At 40.6% G+C, this 27,987-nt stretch overlaps 3 protein-coding genes and 1 long non-coding RNA gene across 4 annotated transcripts; all 4 read left to right on the top strand.

Moving 5' to 3' along the window:
• The first annotated feature begins 411 nt into the window (after positions 1-411).
• LOC118412710 lies at positions 412-1,421 on the top strand. The gene is made up of 3 exons (XR_004830808.1): positions 412-902; positions 1,013-1,189; positions 1,329-1,421. It is a non-coding gene; the product is annotated as an uncharacterized LOC118412710 (long non-coding RNA).
• Positions 1,422-1,630: 209 nt separating this feature from the next.
• Positions 1,631-10,792, top strand: LOC118411155 (P-selectin-like). Its single transcript, XM_035813205.1, has 12 exons — positions 1,631-1,801; positions 1,934-2,110; positions 2,242-2,418; positions 2,904-3,080; positions 3,637-3,813; positions 4,220-4,402; positions 5,269-5,406; positions 5,897-6,052; positions 6,715-6,846; positions 8,361-8,476; positions 9,565-9,787; positions 10,227-10,792. Exons 1-12 carry the CDS (start codon positions 1,645-1,647, stop codon positions 10,790-10,792), a joined length of 2,379 nt encoding a protein of 792 aa, XP_035669098.1. The 5' UTR covers positions 1,631-1,644.
• Positions 10,793-17,260: 6,468 nt separating this feature from the next.
• On the top strand, positions 17,261-25,257 carry LOC118411154 (polycystic kidney disease protein 1-like 2). The gene is made up of 9 exons (XM_035813202.1): positions 17,261-17,505; positions 18,638-18,850; positions 19,632-19,893; positions 20,534-20,670; positions 21,200-21,418; positions 21,869-22,120; positions 22,967-23,246; positions 24,190-24,294; positions 25,088-25,257. Exons 1-9 carry the CDS (start codon positions 17,311-17,313, stop codon positions 25,186-25,188), a joined length of 1,764 nt encoding a protein of 587 aa, XP_035669095.1. The 5' UTR covers positions 17,261-17,310; the 3' UTR covers positions 25,189-25,257.
• A 1,331-nt stretch (positions 25,258-26,588) lies between these two features.
• LOC118410889 lies at positions 26,589-27,701 on the top strand. Its single transcript, XM_035812773.1, has 2 exons — positions 26,589-26,656; positions 27,116-27,701. The coding sequence occupies exons 1-2, from the start codon at positions 26,630-26,632 to the stop codon at positions 27,566-27,568; spliced, it is 480 nt and encodes a 159-aa protein (XP_035668666.1). The 5' UTR covers positions 26,589-26,629; the 3' UTR covers positions 27,569-27,701.
• Positions 27,702-27,987: the final 286 nt, after the last annotated feature.

The following is a 27,987-nucleotide window of genomic DNA, read 5'->3' as shown; positions in this document are numbered from 1 at the left end:
ATCAGCTCCACAGCAACATTTCCTACAACAGAAAGAACATCAAGTTCGCACAACTCCAGTTTCTACAACGGAGGTGACATCAGCTCAAACAACTCCAGTTCCTACAACAGAAGCCACATCATCGTTTATTACTCCTTTTATAACGTCAGTTCCTACAACTCCGTTACAAACAACAGACGTTATTATATCCAGTACTACTCCGATAGAAACAACAATGTTTGTCCAATGCCCTCTACTAACAGCTCCAGTAAACGGTAGTCTAATCCCGTCTAATGTGATCACCTATAGCTATCTTGATGTTGTAACGTTCAGATGTGACCAAGGATACCAGTTGGACGGCAATACCAGTGCTACATGCATGCTTAACGGAAAATGGAGTGCAAATGTCCCAACATGCAATGGTAAGGACGAGTAGAAAATCATGTAGATGTCTATGTGGTTTGTGATATGATTAACTATGTACCTTTGACACTATCATTTTTAAAATAATTCTTACCTTGTTCAAGATCCAACAAGCAAGCTTTCCATTGACGTCACACTTATTATAATGACTCTCCTGGAGTCCATATTGACGCGTACTTAGATTTAGCAAAGACAACTTTATGTTATTTTCGGACATACACTGTAATTTGACATGGCACAGATGACGGCAAATGAGAAGCTTGTATACATGTACTTCTGAGCAGAAGATTGAAATACAACTATTTCTTTGTTCTCCTCGTTAGCGGTGACGTGTCCTAATCTGATAGCTCCGGCAAACGGCAGTCTGAGTCCTACCGGAGTGAACACATACCTAGATGTGGTAACGTTCAGATGTGACCGGGGATACGAGCTGTTTGGCAATACTAGTGCTACTTGCCAGGCGGACGGAGCATGGAATGCTAATGTTCCAGACTGCAATGGTAAGACATGTGTATTCTTTATCATTTCATTTTGTCGTGGAGTCCATGGGGAGTAGTGACCTTCTTATAAAAATGCTCTCAATCTGTGGCTTTGTTCTTTTGCGTTGCAGCGGTCAAGTGCCCTTCACTCACGCCACCAGTGAACGGAAGTCTGAGTCCCACCGGAGTGAACACCTACTTAGATGTGGTGACGTTTAGATGTGACCGGGGATACGAGCTGTTGGGAAAGACTAGCGCTACATGCCAGGCAGATGGAGCCTGGAATGCTAGTGTTCCAGACTGCAATGGTAATGAGTTTTGGAATACAATGCAGATATCTGTAATGAAAAAAGATTGTTATCAATTGCAGACCTAGTAGGTGATGGTGAGCATGTAGAACTGGGTTTCTTTTGATGACAAACTTTTGCTCCGTTCCGTACATTGCAGCCGTCAAGTGCCCTTCACTCACGCCTCCAGTGAACGGTAGACTGAGTACCACCGGTGCAAACACCTACTTAGATGTGGTAACGTTTAGATGTGACCAGGGATACGAACTGGTCGGCAGTACCAGTGCCACCTGCCAGGCAGGCGGAACCTGGAATGCTAGTGTTCCAGACTGCAATGGTAAGAAATGCCTAATATGTGTTCTTTATTATTTCATTCTATATCGTTGGAGTCCATGGAGAGTAGTGACCTTCTTATGAAAATGCTCTCAACCTATGGCTTTGTAATTTGCATCGCAGCGGTCAAGTGCCCTTCACTCATGCCACCAGTGAACGGTGGTCTGCGTCCTGCCGGTGTGAACACATACCTTGATGTGGTAACGTTTAGATGTGACCGGGGATACGAGCTAGTCGGCAGTACCAGTGCTACTTGTCAGATGGACGGAACCTGGAATGCTAGTGTTCCAGACTGCAATGGTAAGAAGTTTTGGAACATAATGCAGATATTTGTTAGAAAAATAAGTTTATCAAATGCAGAGTGCGTAGATGATGAAAAGCATAAAACTATGTTCTTTATTGTGACGTGTGACTTTGTTCCGTACATTGCAGCCGTCAAGTGCACTTCACTCACGCCACCAGTAAACGGTAGTCTGAGTCCTACCGGTGCAAACAACTACCTAGATGTTGTGACGTTCAGATGTGACCTAGGATATGAGTTGGACGGCAGTACCAGTGCTACCTGCCAGGCGGACAGGAACTGGAGTACAAATGTCCCAGCATGCAATGGTAGAGCCATAAAAGAAAATCATTCAGCTTTTCATAAAACAATAGTGATTTGAGTTTTGAAACTTTGTAATAATTTTGGTATGCAATGCATTGGACGAGAAAGAAACATTTTCTTTGTTTCTCTCCTACAGCGGTGATGTGCCCTAGCCTGACAGCTCCAGTGAACGGAAGTCTAATCCCCGCCAATTCAAACACCTACCTAGATGTGGTAACGTTCAGATGTGACCGGGGATACGAGCTAGTCGGCAGCACCAGTGCTACATGCCAGGCAGGTGGCAGCTGGAGTTCAAGCGTTCCAACATGCAATGGTAAGAAATTTTTATGCAAAATATGCAGTTACTCCAGATTTTCTTCAAGCAATGACTGTTTGTAAAGGTAAGGTACATAACTCCAAATTTTCGATAGCTGACAGTCCTTCTTGCTCACGGATCCGGAGAATGACCTAGTCTTGATCTCGCAAGAGAACACGAGAAAAGGTCATTCTCCGTAAGCAAAATGGACTGTCAGTCGTCGAAAATATTGAGGTATGTACCTTATTTTTAAAAACAGCCATTGCTTCAAAAAAATTTGGAGTAATTATATTCATACGTGACTGATGAGCCTCTTTAACAGCATAATGCGTATTGTTTTGTTTTATATTGCTGGTCTCAAGGAAGTATAGCGATCTTGTGAAAACAAAACTTTCACAGTGTCATTGTTCACCTTGGATGGTGGGATTCCAAGAGGGAAAACCTTATCCAAGTATTTTGAGTAGCATATTAAACAAAGTTTTGCTTTAATCTTCACCTTGCAGTGATCACTTGTCCTTCACTAACGCCACCGGTGAACGGCGGCATCAGTAATATCGGTGTAAACAACTACCTAGATGTTGTAACCTTCCGATGTGATCAAGGATACGAACTGAACGGCAGTACTAGTGCTACCTGCCAGGCGGACCGGAACTGGAGTGACAATGTCCCAACCTGCAATGGTAAGTACATTACTAAAAGACTTATATCCTTCCGTGCGCAGTGACACATTAGGCAGGAAGAGTTCTCTATTCATCAATTATAGACGATTTCTGCTTCCTTCCTACCATTTGGTGGATGTCCATTGCAGCATATGTCTTCAAGTTAGATTCGAACAGTTATGCGGATGTCTTTGAAAAAGTAACAATCTGTGAAATTTTGACACCACCATTACCACAAAATCTTTTAACAGGCAGCATGTTATGTCAGTGGCATGCTCTTTGAAAACCCTTTTTTCTTTCATCCCGAAAATAATTTCATCAGGTTGGTAGAATATTGGATATAGCAGAATTATTGTACACAACCAGGGTGAACGTACTTGCTTGCGTTTCGGTGTCCAGCAGACACCTTCCTCAGGGCTTCTGACTTGAGTTCTGCCTCTCGCCGCTATATGTAGGCGAAGAAGGTGGCGCTTTTGCGTCGAGAACATCATCCCAAACGTGGCCAAGTTGTATCCCCCTCATCCCGGCATGTACAAGAATTTACCTATATTCCTCTTTTCTTTCTTCTCCGTTTCAGTGGTGAAGTGTTCCAACCTGACAGCTCCAATGAACGGTAAATTGAGTCCTGTCGATACCATCAGCTACCAGGATGTCGTGTCGTTTAGATGTGACCGGGGATACGAGCTGGTCGGTAACACCAATGCTACCTGCCAAGCAGACGGAAACTGGAGTAAAAATGTCCCAATTTGCAATCGTAAGAAAATATTCAATTAGCTATCAAACAATTGTGATTTGCTAATTTTGACTCCTTTATATTTACTCCAAAGTTTCTTCAAGCAATGACTGTGTTTCAAGGTAAAGTACATACATCCAAATTTTCGACGGCTATCAGTCCATCTTGCTCACGGAGAATGACCTAGTCTCGATCTCGCGAGAGAACACGAGAACTAGGTCCGGCTTGCGTAGATCATCTGCACCCTCCCCCTGCCTCCTTGTCATTGCTTGAAGGAAATTCTGGAGCAACTGTATTCATACGTGCCTAATGACCTCTTCCATGATTCCGTTATGTTATAAAAGTTTTGATTATTGTTGAAGTTTCAACAGGCAATACATTGGGCCAGAAGAATAAAATGGAACTTTTTTTCCTCCCCCCGTTACAGCGGTGAAGTGCCCTAGTCTAACAGCACCAGTGAATGGCAGACTGACCCCTACCGGTAACACCGGTAACACCTACCTAAATGTAGTGGTGTTCAGATGTAACCGGGGATACGAGGTGGTCGGCAGTACCAGTGCAATCTGCCAGGCGGACAGGACCTGGAGTGCCAGTGTTCCAGACTGTGATGGTGAGTAAACTTAAAGGCCACAGCAAGTAAATTTTTATGAATGACATCCTATGCAGAGTACATAGATAATGAAATAGATAAAAAAAGATGGCTAAATTGTCAAAATGAACATCATAAACGTCGTAACAAGATTTGAAGTGACCAAACATGATATCAGAGCTAACAAGGCATTCGTTCTTGTTTCAAAGAATTGAACTAGTGTAGTAAAAGTGATACTAGTGTGGTACACTGGTATCGCTTACCAAGCTGGCAACTGCATTCATGGCTTCCATATTGGAGGCAATTTTACAAGTTTCTAACAATTTTCACTTCTGCAACTATAATGATAGCTACCTCCATAGTGTGCCTTCTACAAGTATGATTATCAGGCTACAACACAACATGCTTGCCTATCTGACCATCCCCAAAGAGGAATTATTTTTCTGAAATCATTCGAAAAATAATGAGCGCGCTGATGTCATCAAGAAAATTTACTCGCTGTGGCCAGTATACAAACGTATGGCATAAAAGCTGGTCGCCATGACAGAAACCCAATATTTACTCTGCTATCAAGCTATTGTTACTTCACCTTTATCTGAGGGGTAACCTATATCCGTTATCTATAAATAGTGTATTTAGGGATATGAAGTCAACGGTCTCGAATACATAATGTAGTATTGCAATTTGAAAACACCACCGTCGACTTGATATGCCCAGAAGACCTATTCTTTTTAAACCACGGATGTGGGTTAGTAGCGATATGTACGTATATATTCAAGACACCTACAAGAAGTAGGTCATTTTGAATGAGGTATTTCATATCATTGGCATCATTTAATCATATGGACATATTAACCTAATCTCTGCATGTATGTTGTCATCTGTAGACATGGATGCCTGTTTGTTTGACCCGTGTGTTCCCGAGGCCACCTGTGTGGATAACCCCCCTCCTGCCGTTGATGCGACTTGTACCTGCAACCCTGGATATACAGGGGATGGTCGCTTTGTTGGAACTGGATGTTCAGGTATTCCTTTTTTATATCCCAATCTATATAAAATAGAAGATGAACAGACTTTTGAAGTATAATGTAGATTATGGAACAAAGAGAGGGGAAATTTTATAGACCGATAGAATCTATATTTCCTTACTTCATACACCTCAGTAGATGAGACAACTTGGACACTCATCAATATCGAGCTACTTGGGGTGGTCGGTCATCAAACTAACTGGATTTGATACGGCAATGCAATCTGCACATCTGCCACTAGGAGTCGGTTTTACTAGAATCCTTAGTGAAGCAAAGTATCTGCTATTGTGGTGCTTATGCTTTACTGTACAAAGTTTAATGTAGAGAAAACTATAATCATATTTTCATGCTCATTCACCTGTATTGGTAGAATGATTAAAATCATGTGTCTATGAAATTGATCATGAGTTGTTTTTACTTGCTTCAGATAGGTATTATTTACAAAAAATGTAATATATGTAAAACTTTCTGTACTTTCATATCGAAGTAATGACGACCCCTCCTGCTGCACAAACGTCAACAAGCGCCCGCCCGCCGGTCACGTGTCCACCCTGCCACGCCCAAGCCTCCTGTAATGACGCAAGACCTAATCCAACCTGCAGATGCAACAGTGGCTGGGTTGGAAATGGATTCAGTTGCAATGGTAAGTACTCAAAAGTGCATCTAAAACTATGTGTACTAAAACATACGAGTGCCTCCCACGTAAAATGTAATGCATTGCCAATCTAGTATCTAATATTCACTTAAAAGAAGAGATAACTCTGTATCGTCATGTTTCAAAGTTTTGCGTACCAAATATGATCGTCATCGATGTCATCATCATCCCATAGCTGATTAATCAGCCGTAGGGGTAGCACACCATGTTATTCTGTATAAATAGGCATTTTAGTCCACCCCTATCTCCTCTCTGGGTGTGTGGTGAATGATGTAAATCGCCGTATTGCTGATACGAGACAGAGGTTCGCCAGGCCTCAATCCGGGTGATTTGTAGTGAATAACGAACTCCAGAAATAATGGTTTGCTCAATCGCACACCGCACCATCGCACGTGTGGTGGGTTATTAAGCGTGCGTGCTTGAGGTGTAGCTCTCCCCAAACACAGAACCTCAATTTAACGAGGGACAGGCCTCCCGAAACTAGGTACTCATTTTCACCTATAAATACGTGCCTTTCTCTAGGGCACAAGACAGTGACACGGCGCGATTCGAACTCGAGACCTCTCGGTCCCGAGCCAAACACGCTGCCGCTGCGCCATGCGGTCTCACACAACGATCATATCTGACATTTATTTCTATATTGGGAACAGATCTAGACGAGTGCAGCTTGACTGAGAGTCGACGTCCCTGCAAAGGACGCCGGGAACGCTGCTTTAACACAATAGGAAGCTTCAGATGTGACTGTTTTCCGTGGCTCATCCGTTACCAGGGTAGCTGTACAGGTATGTAACTATGTAGCTTTCCCAAAGTTTTTTCCATAGTCCAATGGACTTAGTTAACTTTTGTCTTGTCGGCAAACGACAAACGTGTAACCGCAAATTTACATGACACTGTATTGCCTAGTCACTGTCCGATATATCACTATAAGTTAAAAGTATTACAGAAAAAAACATTGTTCAGTAGAGGTTGAACTCCAATATGTTTACTCCGTATGCATTTAGGCCACAACAAATAGAATGTTTGCTCCTTATAGAGTCAATTCCAAGTCACCGAGATGGTTTTGAAGTAATATTTGTAATAAGTTTGAACTATTTTGAGTAAAAGAACATTTCAGTCACTAAAGTTCGAAATTGTTCAAACATTTCAAAATGAAAGTTTAAACATGTTTGAACCTTTTTATATTTGTTGCAACATTTGGGAAAGTAATGATATCATTATCTCTTTATTTAGAACAATTTTCAAACAGCTATGTGTTTTTGTTATTGTTCCAACATGTTCCAACATTTTGTGTCATTTTTTCCCTCCATAAAAACTTTTATTGACCCCATAAACAAAGCTGCTAAGCTTGGTCCTTTGTTTGGCTCTTGTATTTTTAGATTTTCTTTAGTATAAACTGGTGAGTCTTTTGTGAGAAGGTGGCAGACAGACATAATTTCCTGCACTTGGCAGGGATGTGTGAATTGCCCTCTTCCCAGCCCACTGACCCAGTTTCATCATATTGTTTCCATGTTCGAACATGTGATCACAAATGATGCATCTATGTTGGAACAGTTAAAAAACTAACAGAAATAATGTATTTGATGTTAGAAATGTTTGTAACATGTTTGAATACTATAGAAACATTTAGAACGTCACATAGATGTTGTAAATAGTTCTAAACAGTTACTTATGTTTGTAACATGTTTGAATACTATAGAAACATTTAGAACGTCACATAGATGTTGTAAATAGTTCTAAACAGTTACTTATCACAGTTAGATTGTTACAAAGATTTCCAAATTGTTAGAACAAAAGGCAAGAAACACCCTCTCGGTAATATGGAATCGACTCTGTGCATCTAGGACAAGGTAAATAAAGCTTAGGGATGGCACCCACAGCAGCCTCCACATTGAATAAGAGAGGGCAAAAAAAACAAGCCTGAATTATGAAAATAAACACATAAACGCCATAAACGTTGCAACAACAATTGTGGTGACAAAACATGGTATCAACATTTATATAAGCCGTCGATTCTTTATATTCCTGTATTCAAGAAGTGCAGAAGTGACCTTAGTGTAGTAAAATAATATCAACAAGTTGAGAACTACACTCGAGGCCAGCTAACTAATCTCACTTCTACAAATACAGTCATGGCTACCCTTTACTAGTGTCACTTCAAACAACTACAATAAAATTAATTTGCCCTGGCGTTAGTTAAAACGAACAAATATTAAAGCATGGTTATGCAAAATGTTTGACCTATAATTGTAAATCGCTTGGCCATGGACTTACTTCTTGTTCTTGCAAATCATTCCAGCTTTGAACAGGTTCTACGTCCGCCTTTTATACAATGCTAGTTTCGACTATGAACCAGATAAACATGCACCTAGTGGAGCACAGTATGAACAGAGCAGGAGATATCACTTAAATCACGTAAGTATGGTGTTTAACTGGCTTTTAAGCTTTTTTGTTATTAAAGTTTACTGCAAATTCTTGCCCGTGGGCTAATCGCAGGTAACATAAGAGATTCAAACAGTGTTAATACAATATCACAATATAAGTGTCTACTCCAGTCCAAAGCTAGTAAAACTAACTCTAGATCCTGGGTTATTGGGTTCGACTCCTTTTTCGAAGACAGTGGAAGACGAAAGATCCCACATTTTCTATTATGTTTGGGTTTTGTGATATTAGAAGGAGAGTTGCTTTCTTCTTGTCAGTGAATGTGAGTAAGTTTGGGTGAAATTTGGTAGGCTCCTCAACAGCGCTTTTTTTCGTGATCGTAGGAAGAGCAGTTTGACATGAAATATGTTTCGTCTTCCACCACGTTTGACGTCCATTGTTTGCACGTTCTTTCACACACGGATAAATTATTATTGATAAATGTAAGGCGGGGATAAATATTTGCTTGTTTAGTCAGTTTTATATAGTGTTTATGATAATTTCACATCAATAGGTCCATATCTAATACTTCACTCTTTTACGTTTGGGACAGTGACCTCATTGCAAATTAATTCGCATAAATATGTATGTGCATATGTAAATACTTAATATTTTGTGACCGCATCTGAACAGTGAAATGCGACACCAAGTGCTAAAGTTCAATGTGAACCAGTCAATATTGCCCTGAGGAAGTTGACAGACGGTCACCAAAACTTCGGTGTGATAATGTATAAAGCAATAGTTGTTTAACAAAGAGCGTCTTTATCTCATGTTCAATAGTATAGTACTAAAGTTGACAAGTATTTTTCTCATTAAAAAAAATCACCAGTCTTAGTGGCAAGTGTACAGATGTTGACACACTGGCAGCACCAAATCCGTAGGTGTTTTTTGGCACCTTTAGACAGATTAGCCATGAGGCTCGGTGGGCGTCACTGCATCGTCATGTGGGCCGGGGCATGGCGAGTATCGAACTCAGGCCCTACTGATTCTGTTTGCAACGCTCTAGATGTTGCGCCACATAGACACCCTATATATTTCTTATATATGTACATCGAAGATTTATGATCTTTTTAAACCTACAGTTCAACTACATGGTGGATTCCATCATGCAAACCAGAAGATTTGGAAATCCAGGGTTTATACGGTTTGAGAGAGGCAGCTTGGTTGCCTTCCAGTCACTGACACTCATCGAACAGGAAACACCTCTGCTACCTGCGACAGTGGAGGGACATTTACAGAGTTACATCAATGATAGTGTCGGGAATACATCATTTCCTTTCGCGGGAGCAACGGTAACAGTAACAGGTACTGTATGGTGTTGTTTATTTGCCTTCTTCTCCGTCTTCTTCTTATTCTTCTTCTTCTTCTTCTTTTTCTCTTCATATCCACTTCCCACACTTCTTTCTAGCAGCGTTTTACATTAGAAAAGTCTTTAGAACACCAAAAGTTTCACATCAGAAATATGATACGTGATGTGTGCAAGGACTTCATGAATTTATTCATGACAGGAGTCGCAGTAGTGCGCATGCGTAGGAATAACTACATTTCTGAAGCTTGAGATAAAAAGGCTACATTCTAGTCATTCGCATATCATATCATATCATAGCGCACCATAGTCTTCGGATAAGAGACATTATATTACCTATGAGAGCCGTTTCCTACGCGCGTGTCCAAAGTTTATATAAATTCTTAAGTTTTAATTACACTAAGCATTGATTAACAAAACATTTCTTTTGCACCTCAGATTTCGATGAGTGTCAAGAGAACACAGCGACTTGTCCTTACGGCTCTACCTGTCTGAACACACCTGGAGGATACGGATGCACCTACTGCACACCTGAGGTGACCATCTTAGGCGGAGGAATGTCCATAACTCGCAGTAGAGCGTTCAGACTGAATAGTCGATTCGCCGTCGGTGCAAACTGTACGGAACCACGAGATGTTATGTACAAGTGGGAGGCTTTACCGCCTACCAAAACACAATGGCAAGACCTTGCAGGCGTTGTTTTAACAAAAGCGGACCTTCTAGTGCCTTCCCGGACACTTGAGTACGGTACATACGTGCTCAGACTAAGAGTGACTGTCAGAGAGATCAACACTGGGGTTGTAGTATCAAGCACAAGTAACAGCGCATCAGTTACCATCACAGCCTCCTCTCTCGTTGCTGGTATTCTCGGTGGGTTCAAAAGACAGGTGAGTACGGGAAAGGTCACGTTGGACGCGGCCACGCTTTCGTCTGATCCAGATGGCGTTATATTAAGCAGCAAGGATCTGGACTACCGATGGTCTTGTACCTCTGTTGGTGAGTGATGTTGCTTACGAGCATACAACATCTTTATACCCCCTTTCCACTACGACGGCTTTCTCGCGGCGGTCTCTCTGCGACAGATCGCTCAACGACTTGTATAGAAAAACGAACGAATCTTTTCACATTTTGTGTGTTTTTTGGCCTCTTCAGTCACACTTTTACATTCTGTGTAATACATCCAGCTTGAAAACGAAGGATACACACATTCGTTGCAGGTCGCAGTGAGAGCGCAGCGCGATCGCCGTCTAGTGGAAAGGGGGCCTGCCAACGCTTAAAAGTGTGAAAATGTAAATAAAATGCTTTAGATTTCAGCGACGCCAGTTTGGATGTGGTTAGTTGAGTCAGTAAAGTTACGATCAACTGTTTTGCTTCTGTAATAGCCTAAATAATATAATTGTTCATACATAGTGTATGTGGCAATAAAATTATTTCAGATATTTTAATGCATGAAAGCAACTTCCAATGACTCTAAGAACCAATTGACCAAAGAATCATACTGAGTCAAAACTATCTTACAAGGAACCGTCCAAGGAGGAAGAAAGATAGGTAGGCAACGAAAAATATCGAAGGGTAATATTAGAGAATGGAAAGACATGCCAATAAGTAAAACATTTAAAAAAAAACTAAAAAAACAAGAAGAGTGGAGAAAAAAATGACAACTAGAACTTCTGTGGTGTCCCAACCGCCAAATAGTTATTCTAAGGGGTAGATAGGTGGGATAAGCACAAAAAACAGCTACCACATTCGTCGATAAAGGTTAGCAGTTACTCATGTAACTGGATATGATTTTTGAAACGGTCAGACGTTTCGAATTCAGATTGCATCCACTATTTTTCGTCAGTGACACCGAGAAAGGCTGGTTGAACAGCGGGTTTTGTACCCTAACAATGAATTTTTTCTTAAAGGAGATGGAAGCTAATTTATATAGTGAAGAAGGAAATATTTTCCCCTAGCAGTCTGTTGTAACAAAAACGTGTCTATTGTACAGAATAAAGAGACTCTTTTCACACAACCGTTGCTTTATTCACACCGACGTTTTGGTGACCGTCTGTCACCTTCTTCAGGGCTATTCTGACTGGTTCACATTGTACTGCAGGACAGGTGTCGCTGCTCACAGTTCAGATGCAGTACAGTGAACTCTGAAGAAGGTGACAGACGGTTACCGAAACGTCGGTGTGAATAAAGCAATGGTTGTGTAAAGAGATTCTCTTTATACAGTGACGCACCAACCTGATGAAACTATTCTCGGATGTATTGATACAGATGGAGTCTGTCCTGCGCTGAGCGGAAGTACTGATGGTCTACTGACTGTAAACCTCGGCCTTGAGACGCTCCACTCCGAGCTTACCTTTGCTGTGGAGGTGTCTGCACCAAACAGGGACAATGTCTCTGCAAGTCAAATCATAGAGGTGGTCCGTTCGACCATTCCACTGACATCAATCATGTAAGTCCGAAATTTGTTGGTGCTTTAACCCATTACTATTATACTAAAACTATGGTCTGAAAAGGAGTAATGAAATTTTAGACTTATAATAGAATGATTTTCTGCTATTCCTACTGAAGACCTTCAATATTCAGTTGGCTCCGTCACCAAACTGAATGATTATACAAACATAAAATTCCATGGAGAATACTACGCTATATATATATATATATATATATAGAGAGAGAGAGAGAGAGAGAGAGAGAGAGAGAAAGAGAGAGAGAGAGAGAGAGAGAGAGAGAGGTGAAAGTTCATATTTCAAGCTCATTCCTTGACAAAAACTGGAGCCAGTCAAGGGTTGTTTGTAATTACAGTTATACAGTTAGAGTCCAAATTTCTCTTGAAACTTACAGCCAAATGTCAATTTTGTGTTGAAGAGTACAGTCAAACTGCAACCAAGAATGGCTTCTACCAATACAGATGAATCGACAAGTGTCATTACCAGCATTATCGTTTCTGTTTGAAAATTCTAGCTGTGACTCAACCTACGGAACCTGCGGTCCCAAAATCAACTCCGGAGAAAAGATGAGGCTGTCCGTGCTCTGCAGCAACTGTCGAGCAGATCCCAACATCTACAGGTACAACTGGACATTGGTGCAGACACAGGGAGTGGCTACGACTTGGACAGACGAAGACTGGAGGACAAACATTCTAAATGACAGAACTCAAGACCACATTTCGTTCAGGGCCGATGTCTACAATACGGTGCGTGCGGAATAGATGATTTTAGTTGTTTCAGAAAGTAACAATCTGCTAAATATAAACCTGTGGTTCCTGAACTAAAACATTTTTCTTGACATTTTATTTGCGAATTTTCGGTCAATCAGCTTAGCTTTCTTAAGTGCAAGTTTCAAGTCAACGGCATGTAGTTTCATGGTATGATATTTTGAAAACATCTCAATTTCAAACCAGCATCCATCGATCGCGACTCCACCGCTCTAGATGCACTTTTATCAAATACAACGGATATGGGTTACCCTGCGAATAAAGGTGAACTAGCGTTACATTACTATGTATTTCCTTTTCAAGCAGCAGGGGACGTACACTGTAACCGCCATAGTGACAGACAGTAATACAACTGAGTTTGGGTCAGCTGAGTACTCCTTCACGCTGAACGAACCACCGACAGTTGGAGCCTGCGCAGTCCACGCTTCAAATACATCAGAAGGGTTCTTTGAGTTGCAGTGTCAAGGTGAGAGTTTCGAGTAAAAGTTGGTGTTCAGGTTCAGCTTGCTTGCCATTGACAAAGCAAACAATGGTTGATAACTGCCTACTGTACTGATTTAAATACTCCATGAGTGGCTCACTGGTGTGATTTTCTATTCTCTGAAAGTCATTTAACTTATAATTGCATTAGTTTAACGTCAATATGGATGACTTTTGAGAATAATAACAGTAGCTAGAAGTAAATTAAATATCGGAAGCTTATTATGATACCACCATGATTGATCAATGTTCGCCAAAATGTTGATTTGCTTAAGTTGGTATCGGGTTTCCATTAGTGACTGATAGATCAAAACTCTTCATGGAGTCCGAATGAATGATGGAAATCACCGTTTGGCTGATACAAGACTCCAGACAGAAGGTGTTAACACAACAAAGTTGTGTAAAAACCAGACATGATATGCTCATACTTTGTCGAAGGATGTCATGGAAATATTACACTGAATGTCTTCTAGGTTTTAGCGATCCGGACCTACCTCTGCGCTATGACTTCGAGTACACGGCCGCTGATGTCAAAGTTGCCTCTGTGAATTCCACCGCTATTATCAACCAGCATCTCTTGTACAGTGGACCGGTCAGTGATTTGTCTTTTTTTCATTAACTGTTTGACTAAAGAGATATTAGTATTATTTATCTATTACTCAGATTGTTCAGCGTATTGGAAGAAAATCCCTGATGCCCTTAGTCTGAGAGCTTTGTGGATTTTATCAATTAGATTTTTATATCATATTTCATCCATATTTCTTTTACTTTATTTGTGAACCTTTATTGTGGTGTCGTCCCTTACTGAGTATCTGATTTTTGAGGTAGCCCTTAAAAGTCATAACAAGTCAGAATAACTGAAGTAAATAGATGATACAAATCAGCGTAAAGATCATACATTTACAGTTACATAACATAAATTTGTAATTAAATATAAGGGTTTGCAAATCATAACAAAGCTTCAGGCTGATGTATTTTTATAGAGCAACTTTTTGATAATTCTCAGATGCTTATATTGCACGTAAGAATATCCATGCTTGTGTGATTGGGCTGTGAGTAGGCAGATGAATTGATATAACTTGTATTCTCGGTTGTTCATGAACCAGGCCCCCAGCACCCCTCCCATTAGACTGCCCACAGGAGACCCAGACGAGAACTATGAGCTGGAGATCGTCATCCGTGTAACAGATGATCTCGGTGCCTTCAGTGTCGCAACTTTCGCAACTAATGTAAGAAATCAAATCTTCCATGTTATGTACAGAAGTCCCTAAAAATTGAACGCAGAAATAGAACCTTCTATATAAGCATTAATGGTTTAGTGATATACACCAGAAGTTTCTGTATATTTGCCTAGACAATGACGATTATTACGATGCTTTTAATGATATCGTGGGTGTTTTTATTAACAATGTCCACTTTCATGCACATGTATTTGTTTCCTGTCGTCATCTATACTTTGTGATTATGCAAGGCACGTTGATTCATCACGTTAACTAATTAGTAGAGAAATAAGGATTTCTTTCTTTTGTTCATAAAGAAATTTCCCTCCAAACATTTAACTATTTCCAGGTACGACCTCCTGAAGAAGTCGACGAGTTCGTAGACACCGTTCTGGATGACGTGGACGTCGATGACGTACAGCAGACGACGTCATCGATCGCAAGCGCGGCGTCTGTGCTGAACGTCGCCAACGGAACCGACGTAGAGAATGCAACAAGAACCGAGGTTTGCTTGTCGTCAACGAATTTTACGTTGCAAATCTTATACGTAACAAATGATGATCCATTCATTCATTAATCATGCAAATTGCAATCCTAATCACCTTCGTACCAAAAATATAGGATTTTTAATTGAAACGTAACGGAAACGTACATTTTGTATTTTCACGTAGCGTCACAGCATGCATGTACACAGAACATTTGCCGCCATGTTGGTGGATTGATACACGCAATTTTAACATGTTAGGTAAAAAGTGTGTATCAAGAAATATACACCAATTGTGCTCATAACTATTTTACCGTGTTTTAGCGTGTGGTTTTTTTTTTGTCTTAGAATGATACTTTTTATGATACTTTTCTTCCCGCCAAAATTCCCAAGTGGGTGCCGGTTTGGAAAAGTGACCCTGGCACAACTAGGGTACCAGCCTGTTGTGCTCTACATTACGTTATGGTGGCACCTGTGATAGCAACTATTGTACTTTGTCGTCTACGCAGGCACGTGATCGGATGGTAGAGATCCTGGAGCAGGTGCAGGTGCTGGACGTGCAGCAGGTGAAACAGGTGTCAGGCACGCTGGAACACGTGACCAACAAGCCGGAAGAACTGTCGGATGAGTCTCAGGTAAGGATTATTTTTGCATGTCTTTCTCAGCGAAATCCGTCGCCGAAGGCAAGGCAGCAATACATCTGGTTTATAGAAGATACTGGAACTTGAGGTGCTTTCCTTGGATAGTGTTGCATCAACGTATAGTGCCAAACGATCTATGCGTCATACAAGAGTTTGCAAATTTGGGTAGGCTATATGATAATAACGTTAATAACCCGCTTGCTCCTCTGTGAACATGGTGTCATAACGCCTGGTCCTTTGCTATAACCACCTCACCAAAACACCATATACACCTCGGGGTGGGTCATTAACACTTAATTTAACCACTTAGGGTTGGAATCATTTGCAAATACCTGCGTACTGTAAGGTCTTGAACATAACTACCGTATTTTCGCCATGACAGGTAAGGGCGGTGACACGTTAAAAAGTCTGGGAGAGGTGTTGACGGATAAATCATCAGAAGTTGGAACAGAGGAGCTGGAGAGAATAGCGGCTCATCTTGTCACAGGTAAGGAGACACTGAAGATTAAGAGTCAAAGACACGTGTTGGATAGATGGCTTTTATAAAACAGTTAACGCACAAAATCGCATATAAATACACCATACACACATAAACATATAAACATACACACATGCGAACACGAACAAGGTTACACACCAGATGAACAAAATTGACCTCGACCTTCGTCTTCTTAACTCCTAACGACATATGAAATACCATTCCAGAGGTTCTTAATTAAGAGGACAACAAACTTCAGGACACACAGACCGAAAGACTCGCACCTACAAGCAGACATACAAAAAATACCACATCCATTTTTTATTGAAGTAACAGGAACGACGAAGAAGAAAAGAATAGAAAAAAGATTTTTGTCGGCAGTGTATGTTTTGTCCTACCTACGTTCAAATGTCAAGGGCTGTTCCCTAGAGGTGCCCTTTCACTACACTTGCATCACGCTTGCGTCACTGCTTATCAGAGATAAAGAACTAATTTTCTTACTTTTTGTGGTATTTTGTCTTCTAAGTTACCTTTTACGTGTTACGATATATCTAAATTATAAAAAAAGGGAGAAAATTACATAACAGTGACGCAGTGAACGAACCCCGCAGAGTCGCAAACTTGACGCAAGTGCAGTGAGAGACACTTATACCCCCGTGAGGTTCAGCCATATTACACAGTGATATCTTTCTGTGTATAGTATTACATTTAGCAAAACACTAGACGTAATGAGCTCCTGTTTTCTAGGTGCTGTTAACGTTTTGGAAGCCTCCAGTGAAAGCGCAGAAAAGCAAAGGGAGGAGGCACAGGTCCAGAACCGAACCACAGACTTTGAAAAGGTGATATTACCTGACAAAATATCAATTATTCTCAATTACTTTTGATTTTCCGACGACGTTAACACACACTTCGATGTCATATCATAAACTTTGTGATTTCCTCTGGCACTACTAGAACCAACAGGCAACCACAACTGCGTTTGAAACAATCGACAACTTGGCCTTGACGATGATCTCGAGGAAAAACCGAGACGAGAAGCCGACTCTGGTTCAGGCTAAGGAGTTCCTGATGTCCCTGGCGAGGTCCAGCTGTGGCGGGCTTGGGGCGCGGGTGATACAGACACAGGAAGACACAAGAGCGTATTTTCAGATACCGGAAAACACCACCACGAAGCTCTGTGTCAATGGCACTGTTGGATCTCAGGTTTGAAATATCATACACGTCCTAGTAAAAGCTTAAACAATTAATTGAAGAGTTTCATCAGTAGCGTATGAATACAGTTACTCCGAATTTTCTTCAAGCAAAGATTGTTTTTAAAGGTAAGGTACATCCTGACAGTTCATCTTGTTCACGGAGAGTGACCTAGTCTCGATATTGCGAGAGAGCGCAATAAAAGCCAGACCTAGTCTCGTCCTCTCTCGCGAGATCGAGACTAGGTCTAACAAGATGGGCTGTCAGCCGTCAAAAATTTGGAGGCATTACCTTACCTTTAAACAGAGTAATTTGGAGTATTCTTAACACCAATAAGGGCTCACTTGCAAATGAGTTACCGTAACTGACAAGACTAACCCTAGTCCCCATAAATAATAAATAAGTAGTAAACATGACAATATGGTGGGCCGAATGTTGTGATAGCTTACCAATTCCCATTAAAGATGACATTGTTGTTTCAGAGACAAGAGAATATACTTGTAAAAGCAAATCCAGATTTTGGACCCTAGATATAAAAATCTAGATTCTGCTAGAATAAATAAACAAACAAATAAATAAACATAAATCGTTTGCTAATACAGAGGAATTAAGTAAGTTATTTCAATATTGATATAGTTCTCTTCTTTGCAAGCTCCGAAGAGAACTAACCTTTGCGTCTATTTCACAGATGAGTACATACACCGTTAGGGTAGTGACATCCAACAGCAAAACAGCCTGCCTGGATGTACCCTGCTTTCTCAACCAGGTCCCTTAGTTCCTGACCGCCCTGCTTATGCATATTAATGAGCTTTCCTTATATATACGAGATCCCTTTTGAAAACCGAAAGGCCTATTCTCTGATTGGCTGATAGCTGGTTTGTTGCGACGCCCACAGGAACTAAGGATGACGGTTGAGAAAGCAGGGTGCATCCAGACAGGCGGTTTCGCCGTTGGATGTCCCTGCATAGGAGGATGGGTAGTGAGCTCTCCGTCACGATATGACCGTGACTCAGTGAAACGGAATCAAAGCCACAATGACCTACTGGGTAGATGACGGACAGGTAGATGGGGTCAGAGGGATTAGCATGAGGGTAGGGGGACACGTGACTTTTCTGACTGCTTTTTGTTGATTTGTTTGCTCCAGACTTATTTTACACCACAAAACCCTTTTGAGTACGCCAACAACGCCAGGGACGTTAGGACGGCTGTTCTGGGACTTTCCGTACTGGGGGAAGGACGGAAAGTCCTTGTCAGCAATCTTGAGAAAGACGAACGTATCGAATCAATAAACCCAGTAGTAAACAGACCACGGATGGTGAACGGTACAGCCACGTCATCTAACAGTGAACAGATATCGGTAAGTTACGTGTGATTTTATCATACTACTCAAATTGATCAATAATCTTGCATAACAGATGACATTGACTTTTGAAATGACTCAACTTCTTCTGAAACCTTACAGCACTTCTTTTGGACATAAGGCCTTTTAGGCACAGTCGTTGGTTAAATGAATTGTGGTTTCCTCTCATGTACATTTTCATAGATAGTAAATTTGAATACAAATGTAACATGCGACAGCCTGTATGGTATACGTATACATAGGAAAATATATCAAAGACTGTCTGGATGCTAGAAATCCCCCCAATGATTTCCTTACTATTCCTTTCATCATACTACGATGCTTACTATTCCTTTCATTTTCATCCCATGAAAATGAATGCAACTATAGGACATCCAGACTATAGATGCAGAGCCCAGTGTTTGATGATGATGATTTTCATCCCATGCTATGCACCCTTGTATTAAGTAGATTAGCCTTATAGAAATGTAGTTATGTATCAGTATATGCAATGCTTTGTACCTTTTACAAATAGTTACACAACAAAGTTATCATCATATTCACATTCGTATTCGCACAAGTACCATGCATGAGTACACGCAGTGCATCGCCTTTAAAGGTGCCATTAATATCAAAGGTCAATATAAGTCTATTGAACAATCAGTCTTAATGCCAAAAAATGTATCAGATGATCATGTTCATAAATTATGTTTTCTGAAATTGTCCTCAAATCAATTCTTAAAATTTGATGTTTCATAACGCTTTTGAGATTTCTGCTCTTGTTCATTTCTACGTACAGCTACATAACTTCAACACGACAGAACTAGGTGTGGCCTTCTACGTTCGCGTCAACGTCACTGGCGACGACACCAACGTCACGTTAAGGGTTTACCTGAAGCGTGGTGCCGTGGTCTCACCTGGTGACTACAGCCACAACGTCACGCTGACAGCGACTGGGTACACATCTGGCGGAAGAACTGTGTCTTCCATGCAGCCGTTTGCATGGTTCCTAAACCAGACAGCCTTGAACATCAGCAATGAACAGGAAATGTGGGCAATAGGTGAGTAATACACCTGTTCATATCAAAGCTAAACAAACACCTTTACATGTTTAAACTGGTTTAACTGTAATATCCAACACAAGAACTGGACTCTCTAAGCAGATCCTACGGTAGCATAAGATAGTATCAAAAGCTGGCAGAGGAGTGAAGCCGGCATAGGATTGTGTTTCGCTACATATGGCAAATTGGCTGAGTACAACTCGTGGCCAGTTTGGTACTATCTTATGCCATTGTAGGATTTGCATGGAGATTAGGACTCACCCAAATTTTCGACTGAACACCACCAGTCTTTATCAAGGAATGAACAATCCACTGCTGTCGTGACGTCACGTTATGCAAATAGAACGTGACTCAGTAAGCAGTGGATCATAGGTTGCAGTAAGACTATGGCGTCCACCGCCTCTGTTCAGGGATGGTTGTAAAGCTCTGATGTAGATGGCTTCTTTGATCCCTCTAACGAAACCTTTACATTAAGTTACATGAATTTCAGACGCGTACCGTCACCAAACCTGCATTTGTTCATTTTTTGGTCCCGATGAACTTTATGATGGACCAAAAGGACTATGTAAAGCTGGAGCTCTTGGTGGTACCAATGTTATGTTAATGTTGAACGACACTAAATGTTCATGATTTTACATAGGAATCCAAAGAGTTCCAACCGTTGACGAGAATGGGCAGATAACAGACTCCAGTGTCCCCTACACCATCAGCATCACTCCTTCTAAATGCATCTTCTTCAACGAAACGACTCGACTGTGGACGGACAATGGGTGTGAGGTAAGTGCATTACATAAAATTTCATGTTTGTAGATAAGTTAGATCGTTTAGTCATTTTTCTTAACATAATTGTTTGTTTCATTGAGATCTCCATTAGTGATACTAAGTGTAGTATTATTATTACTCCTTCAGTCCTGCAATTCATAACAATAAAAGCATCACATAAGCAACCAATTTCTTACAATAAGTAAACAGAAAGTTAACAAAATTAACTTAAAGTGAAACGTGGGAGATCAGAGGTCAAGTTTAAATGTCAAAAACATTGCCTAGGTTTCGTTTGCAGAAGATGAATAGAAATAATGATTAACAGAACAAAGTTGATTTTAACAAACTGAATTTGCATTATTAGATGAATAGAGGGTAAATTAGTTATGATAATAAGGAATGATATAGTGTGATAACCTATTTATAATATAGTATTTGCATTAATTTCGTACCTGTAGATAGATGTTTCCAGTCTGAGCTTTGTAATTCTAAACCGATATTTCAAGCCATTTTCACTTAGGTCTCGTTTTCTTTATTCCCAAAGGTCGGGCCCCAGACGACCGATGAGCAGCTCCACTGTATCTGTGACCACCTGACAGCCTTTGCCGGTTTTGTTGCGCCAAACCCGCTGGACTTGGGCAGTTCCTTCACCTTTGACCTGGACAGAAGTCTGATAGCCCTGGTGACCGTGTGCGTCGTGATGGCCTTGTACATCGTGGCTGTGTTCATCGGGAGGAGTTTGGATCTGGCCGACGAACGGAAAGTAACCGACAGTTTAATATTTTGAAATGCATTCTATGTGTGTATATTTGTGTTGTTGATAGTAGGACATTTGAGTAGGTACAGATCAGACAAAAAAAGCTTATTACCCCCTTGAACGACGCCTTGTTTCATGCGCTGTTTGTTTGTGTGGACAAGTATCTTTACCTAGTTGCCGTGATTTTGATAATATCTATTACAAGGGTAGCTATTGGGATTCCATTTAAATGAATGCTATTTGTTTGCCTATTTCATGTAGCTTCTTTTCTTGATAGTAGTAGGCCTATAGTTAGTATTATATCTTCTGTTTTGACGTGTTTTGGTCTTGAATTTGATGGTCTTGGCAGCTTTGGAGCCAGAAAGACTGGTAGAGATTTGGGTCCCTAGCAGCTTGTCTGAATGCGGATGTTAGAACTTAAAATCTTTTATTCCCTTTTCTTCTTATATCTAACAGCGACAGAAGAAAGCACACAGACAACTGTCGAAGACCACAAAGGGAAGGGGGTTCCTGTCTCATCACTTGTGGGTCTCTGTGGTGAGATTTCCCTCCAACCACTTCACCCGTGTGCAGAGGATATCCTGTTGTCTGTCCCTCCTCATGTCCTTCATGTTAGTCAACATCATGTTCTACCAGGGAGACAGAAACTTCCTCTCAAAGGTCACGATAGGAGGCATTGAGTTGGAAGTACCCTTCAGTTTGACTACCGTAAGTGTTCTGTTTAAAGGTGCGCTCCCGTGTCAAGCTTGCGTCACTGTGGGGTTCGAAAGATACTCAACGAATTTCAGAGATAAAGAACAAATTTTCTTTCTTTTTGTGTATTTTGTCGTCTTCTAAGTCGTCCTTTTACGTCCTACGCAATATCAGAATTATAAAAAAATCAGAGAAAATAACAATACAGTGACGCAGTGAACGAACCCCGTAGTGATGCAAGCTTGACACAAGTGCGGTGGCAGCGCACCTTAACATTCGTTGCATTTTTCACATAGACAATTACAATATAGACAATGATAGATTAGCATTCAAAGACAAAATAGACCATAGATTGCAAGAAATATTTAGAGTTGATAAGAAATATGTAATGTTGGATAATAATGTTAAATGTTGTAGAGCAATTTTTAATGTGTATCAATGTTAAGTGCACTCTTGCATTTGCAATTCAGACCGTAGGCTGAAAACAAGCTTTCAATCCATATTGGTCTTTGTTCCTTGGAAAATAAACCAGTCTACACGGTAAATTACTTCATCTTTGTAAAAGATGAAAACAGCATTTCGACATGAGAATAGAATTGAATACAATAGCATAAATCAATTACCCAACAGGTAAGCGAATTGCTGCGAGTGTAAATGTGAATTTCGGCAATTTCTTCTTTGTTTTTTTGTTTGTCGGTAAACGTTGTTATTTACTTTGAATTTCGGCAATTTCTTCTTCAGTTTGTTATTTTGTGCAAATATTGTTATTGACGTTGAATTTCGGCAATTTTTCCTTTGTTTTTGGCAAATATTGGTATTGACTCATTCCAAGTATTTATTGAACATGCATTTGATTTTCAGTTCATAATCGGCCTTGAGAGCTCACTGATAGCCCTTCCCATCAACGTTTTCATCGTGGTGCTTTTTCGGTACGCTGGGACAAGGCAGAAATCATCGGCGACAAAAGAGGCGTCCAAACCAAAAGAGAGGGCAAATTACGGCATCCCCGGTAAGGGTCAGCACGGTCCAGAGCTGGTTCTACCTCGTTACCTGCCGAAGGCTGAGGACGCAGAGTCAGAGTTTGACGCGGAGTACACGGCCGACCCGTCCGCCTACATCGATAAGTTAAAGAAAGAAGGAGGTGAGTGATATAGATGTAATGGGTATTTTTACGTGGTGAAATGTATAACAACAACTAGTTAACAACTACAAGGCTAATTTATCCTATATATAGACAAAGAAATATCATTATGATAGATAACGGTATATGATTTACATTGTTGTCATGGATTTGTTATTTGGTCTCGATCTCGCATTTGGAATTAGTGCAACGGAATTGAATTGTATGTAAGAGGATATAATTGAAGTCGACGTGATAACAATTCGAAACAATGTTGGCCTGCGGACGAGTTTTACAGTACCAACACAGAAAGGTCTTAAAACGGACCGAAAAGGGCTTAAACAGTCTTACCTATTGTTATTGGGTGGTTAAAGGGGCTTTAACAGTCTTGTCCTGGTGTGCATTGTTTCTATACAGATGCCAAGGGCTGAAAACCAAGTTCACACCTAGATAACAAGGGACTTCACACATCAGTGTAATTTATTCATTATTGATACACAAGAGAGCACTCACCTGAGTTTTGGACACCTCATTCGTGAGGTGTTGTACTGTCAGGCTGAAAGGGGCTGACTATCTTATTGTGGTCTGCTGCAAAGTAAACATATCTCTTTCCATTCAATTTCTTGCATAATCAGACCAGAAGTAAACAATACTAGAATCTTCATTCAGCCCATTTAACCACCCAATAACAATAGGTAAGACTGTTTCAAGACTGTTTAAGCCCTTTTCGGTCTGTTTTAAGACCTTTATGTGTTGGTAGTGAATTATCAGCATCTCTATCTGTACTAGGACATGTTTTGGGGTCGACATAATCTAGAGACGATAGCGCACTTCTAGAGTCGGTTGTTTTGTTTTGGGTAGATAGGAAATATCTGAAATGTCACTCTGATACACGTTCACATTCGAGTTGCAATAAAAAGAAACAAAATTTTAATCTGTTAATTTTGTCTTTCGTTTGTTTCAGCTCTGAAGAAAATGGATACCAGATATGTTGTTAAGAAAGAGGGGTCGAAGGTTACCGTGAGTCAGAAGCCCTACAGGCCGTTTCCATGGTGGTGCCGTATAGTAGGTGAGGTGGTCTTGAATACAACTGTTTATCTTCAAGTTGGTAAATGATAAGTTGCTGATCTTAAGTAATTGTGTATCACACTCTACAGATATAATAGATAACTCCGCATCAAATCTGTCTTATGAATGATTTCCATTTGGCAATCTAGCTAAATACAGTTGGTAATTGGCAATGATATGGGTTCCCATGAGGATTAAGTTTAAAGTACTAGTAACTTATCTGTTGTCCCTACAGCGTGGTTCCTGGTTGCTGCTATAGTTATAATATCCGGTGCCTTTACTGTCCTGTACGGTAATGATTACGGCAGGGCCAAGTCTCAGGCCTGGCTCATGTAGTTACATGTAACATATCTAACCTATTTTCCCTACAGCGTGGTTCCTGGTTGCTGCCATAGTTATAGTATCCGGTGCCTTTACTGTCCTGTATGGTAATGATTACGGCAGGGCCAAGTCTCAGACCTGGCTCATGTAGTTACATGTAACATATCTAACCTATTTTCCCTACAGCCTGGTTCCTGGTTGCTGCCATAGTTATAATATCCGGTGCCATTACTGTCCTGTACGGTAATGATTACGGCAGGTCCCAGACCTGGCTCATGTAGCTACATGTAACCAAGGAGGTTTAACCTCCTTGGTGTAACATATCTAACATATTTTCCCTACAGCCTGGTTCCTGGTTGCTGCCATAGTTATAATATCCGGTGCCATTACTGTCCTGTACGGTAATGATTTCGGAAGGTCCCAGACCTGTCTCATGTAGTAATATGTAACATATCTAACATATTTCCCTACAGCCTGGTTCCTGGTTGCTGCCATAGTTATAGTATCCGGTGCCTTTACTGTCCTGTACGGTAATGATTACGGCAGGGCCAAGTCTCAGACCTGGCTCATGTAGTTACATGTAACATATCTAACATATTTTCCCTACAGCCTGGTTCCTGGTTGCTGCCATAGTTACAGTATCCGGTGCCTTTACTGTCCTGTACGGTAATGATTACGGCAGGGCCAAGTCTCAGACCTGTCTCATGTAGTAATATGTAACATATCTAACATATTTCCCTACAGCCTGGTTCCTGGTTGCTGCCATAGTTATAGTATCCGGTGCCTTTACTGTCCTGTACGGTAATGATTACAGCAGGTCCCAGACCAGGCTCATGCAGTTACATGTAATAACATATCTAACATATTTTCCCTACAGCCTGGTTCCTGGTTGCTGCCATAGTTATAGTATCCGGTGCCTTTACTGTCCTGTACGGCAATGATTACGGCAGGGCCAAGTCTCAAGCCTGGCTCTTGGCCTTCCTCATCTCCTTCCTGACTGACTTCATCCTTCTTCAACCGGTCAAGATCATTCTGGTCATCATCTTCTTCAAGTTAGTTACCAAAGTAAGACGATTCGTGTAAATGTTAATGTGAACGTGAATGTAGAAAATTGCTCACGCAAATGTATGGTGCTGAAAAAGTTATAAGAAGTTATATATCATTCTATGTATATTCATAAAATTTTAAGGTATACGTATTCCAGTACTGTTACTTTGATGAAGGATGTATTGCTTTTCCGGACCATGCGAACAATGAATGACCGAACTTTATTGCTAGGTAATTGTACATGGTACAACGTTTGGAAACAACCACTACACTACATGCAAATACAGAACAACCGATTATCATCAACAGCATTATAAGGGTTACAGCACAGCACAGTATCAAATGTTCATGTGATTTGAAATAATGGACGTTTGTGTATTGACAAAAATTCTTCGTTGCTGCCTTGCTTTGATTATGATTATTATATTTGATATGTAGGTGCTGAAAATTTGAGATGCTCTGTGTATGCTGGCCTACGTGCTGCTTTCCTTGTTATATAAAGCGACGACTCTTTATCATATTATGATTGATATGTTGATGACATCATGGATTTGGTTCAATCATTACATTTTATGTCAAACTGTTCTTTCTACGATCACGAAAGAAAAGAGCTGTTTGAAGAGGCCACCAAATTCAACCAAAACTTCTTTACATTCACTGACAAAAAAAAAAATTCTCCTTCTAACATCACAGAACCCACACATAATAGAAAAGGTGGGCTCTGTCGTCTTCCACTGTTCGAAAATGGAGTCGAACCCAATAACACAGGATCTAGAGTAAGCTTTTACTGAATTTAGACTAGAGTAGACACTTGTGATATTGTTTCTACACTGTTTGAATCTCTCATGTTACCTGCAATTAGCCCACGGGCAAAAATTTGCAATGTAATTTACATATTATTCTTGATCTTGTTGTTATTACAGAAAACTAAGGTTACTCCTGAGACCATCTCCATAATTCAGAGTCGGATGGATGTCATGGAAGAGACAGTATGGGTGAGTTTTGCACATCTGATCGTTTCTGTCCATATTTCCTCCTACCTTGTCAACTACCCTGTAACCATTAACCGGCAAACAGGTACACGAGTTTTTAGAGAAATGAAGAGTTTGTAGTATATCAATATCTAAAATTATCTATTTCTATATTTCTATCTATCTATCGATCTCTCTATCTTTCCATCTATGTATCTGAGCATCATCAGTGGTATTGCAAAAGCGTGTTTTCATTTCTGGTAATGTTACTTATCATAAAGGTTTTCGAAAACTGTACAGCGTCCTTTGTGACCACTGCACTTTATCATTGAGCTTCAAGATCATTTATATAAATTTAGATTCAGACATACGAATTCTAGACAAATTCGAAATTCTAGATTTGCAATATAATTAGAATCATCATACTGCCAGCTTGGGTACTTGTGTGAATAATGTCATTATGTTTTGTCTTGTCGTCAACAGGAGCGTAGGAGAAAGAAACTCCTTCAATTGTACCAGGACCGCTATGTCAGGGAGCCAACCTCACTACGAAATTACATTAACACTGACAACAGATCAATCAGTAATTATACATCATCAGCAGGGGATTTCGGACGACAAGACTCGTACCCAGATCAGTATCTTACGTCCAGGCGTACCTCCTTGAACACGTCTGAAAGATCATCCACCGATGTGGTCTTTCAGAAAGACTTTGGTGGCCGAGACTTGTACTCAGATCGATATCTCTCGCCTGGCCGTAGGGACAGTCAAACGTCAGACCGAACTGTCAGTGATGAATTGTCTGCTGAACGTCCGGGCCATCCTCAGTATCTCGCACCCCTCCCCAGCTACGTCAAAAAGGCATGGAGTCCTTCGAACGACGACGTCTTTGAAGACAATGTCTCATATGGAGACGGCTACATCGCACTTTCCTGAGACATTTTTTTTTAGTTTTTATAACTGTAAATCATGGAAAAAGATAAAGAAAGACTGAATGCAGCTACTGGACTTTCCAAAGACTATAGTTGAAGAAAGCAGTGACTTATGTTAATGATGATCATGTCTCGGTTCAGCACAGCAATGACATGCTATTATTGATTGTGTGATTTTATTGTGTATGGAAATAAACCAGTCATTCTTCTATTCATTCTTAGCCTGTTTAATAGCTTAGCTGGTTAACTTTCTTGAGGTGCAGACTGAATGAATCCCGCTTTTATAAGTCTACCAACTGGTCAAATCCCTAGAACCGCGATAGCCAACTCCTCTAGGTCAGGCGAAATGGAAACATCCGGTCGCTATTTAGGTATTGGAGGCTGTGATGGCTGGACTTAGATGTTTTCTTTTTACATAACCGG

This window comes from Branchiostoma floridae, chromosome 3, assembly GCF_000003815.2.
Source record: "Branchiostoma floridae strain S238N-H82 chromosome 3, Bfl_VNyyK, whole genome shotgun sequence".
NCBI lineage: Eukaryota > Metazoa > Chordata > Leptocardii > Amphioxiformes > Branchiostomatidae > Branchiostoma > Branchiostoma floridae.
This window is presented reverse-complemented; position numbering and strand designations above follow the sequence as displayed.

Bases quoted from the DNA above. Each gene is read 5' to 3' on its own strand.
- LOC118411155 (XM_035813205.1), top strand. From the start codon at position 1,645: ATGCCACCAGTGAACGGTGGTCTGCGTCCTGCCGGTGTGAACACATAC. The intron at 5,407-5,896 runs GTATTCCTTTTT...TTCATATCGAAG, and splicing joins TGTTGGAACTGGATGTTCAG to TAATGACGACCCCTCCTGCT. The intron at 6,053-6,714 runs GTAAGTACTCAA...TATTGGGAACAG, and splicing joins AAATGGATTCAGTTGCAATG to ATCTAGACGAGTGCAGCTTG.
- LOC118411154 (XM_035813202.1), top strand. From the start codon at position 17,311: ATGATCTCGAGGAAAAACCGAGACGAGAAGCCGACTCTGGTTCAGGCT. The intron at 19,894-20,533 runs GTGAGTAATACA...GATTTTACATAG, and splicing joins ACAGGAAATGTGGGCAATAG to GAATCCAAAGAGTTCCAACC. The intron at 21,419-21,868 runs GTAACCGACAGT...TATATCTAACAG, and splicing joins ATCTGGCCGACGAACGGAAA to CGACAGAAGAAAGCACACAG.
- LOC118410889 (XM_035812773.1), top strand. From the start codon at position 26,630: ATGGATGTCATGGAAGAGACAGTATGG. The intron at 26,657-27,115 runs GTGAGTTTTGCA...TGTCGTCAACAG, and splicing joins TCATGGAAGAGACAGTATGG to GAGCGTAGGAGAAAGAAACT.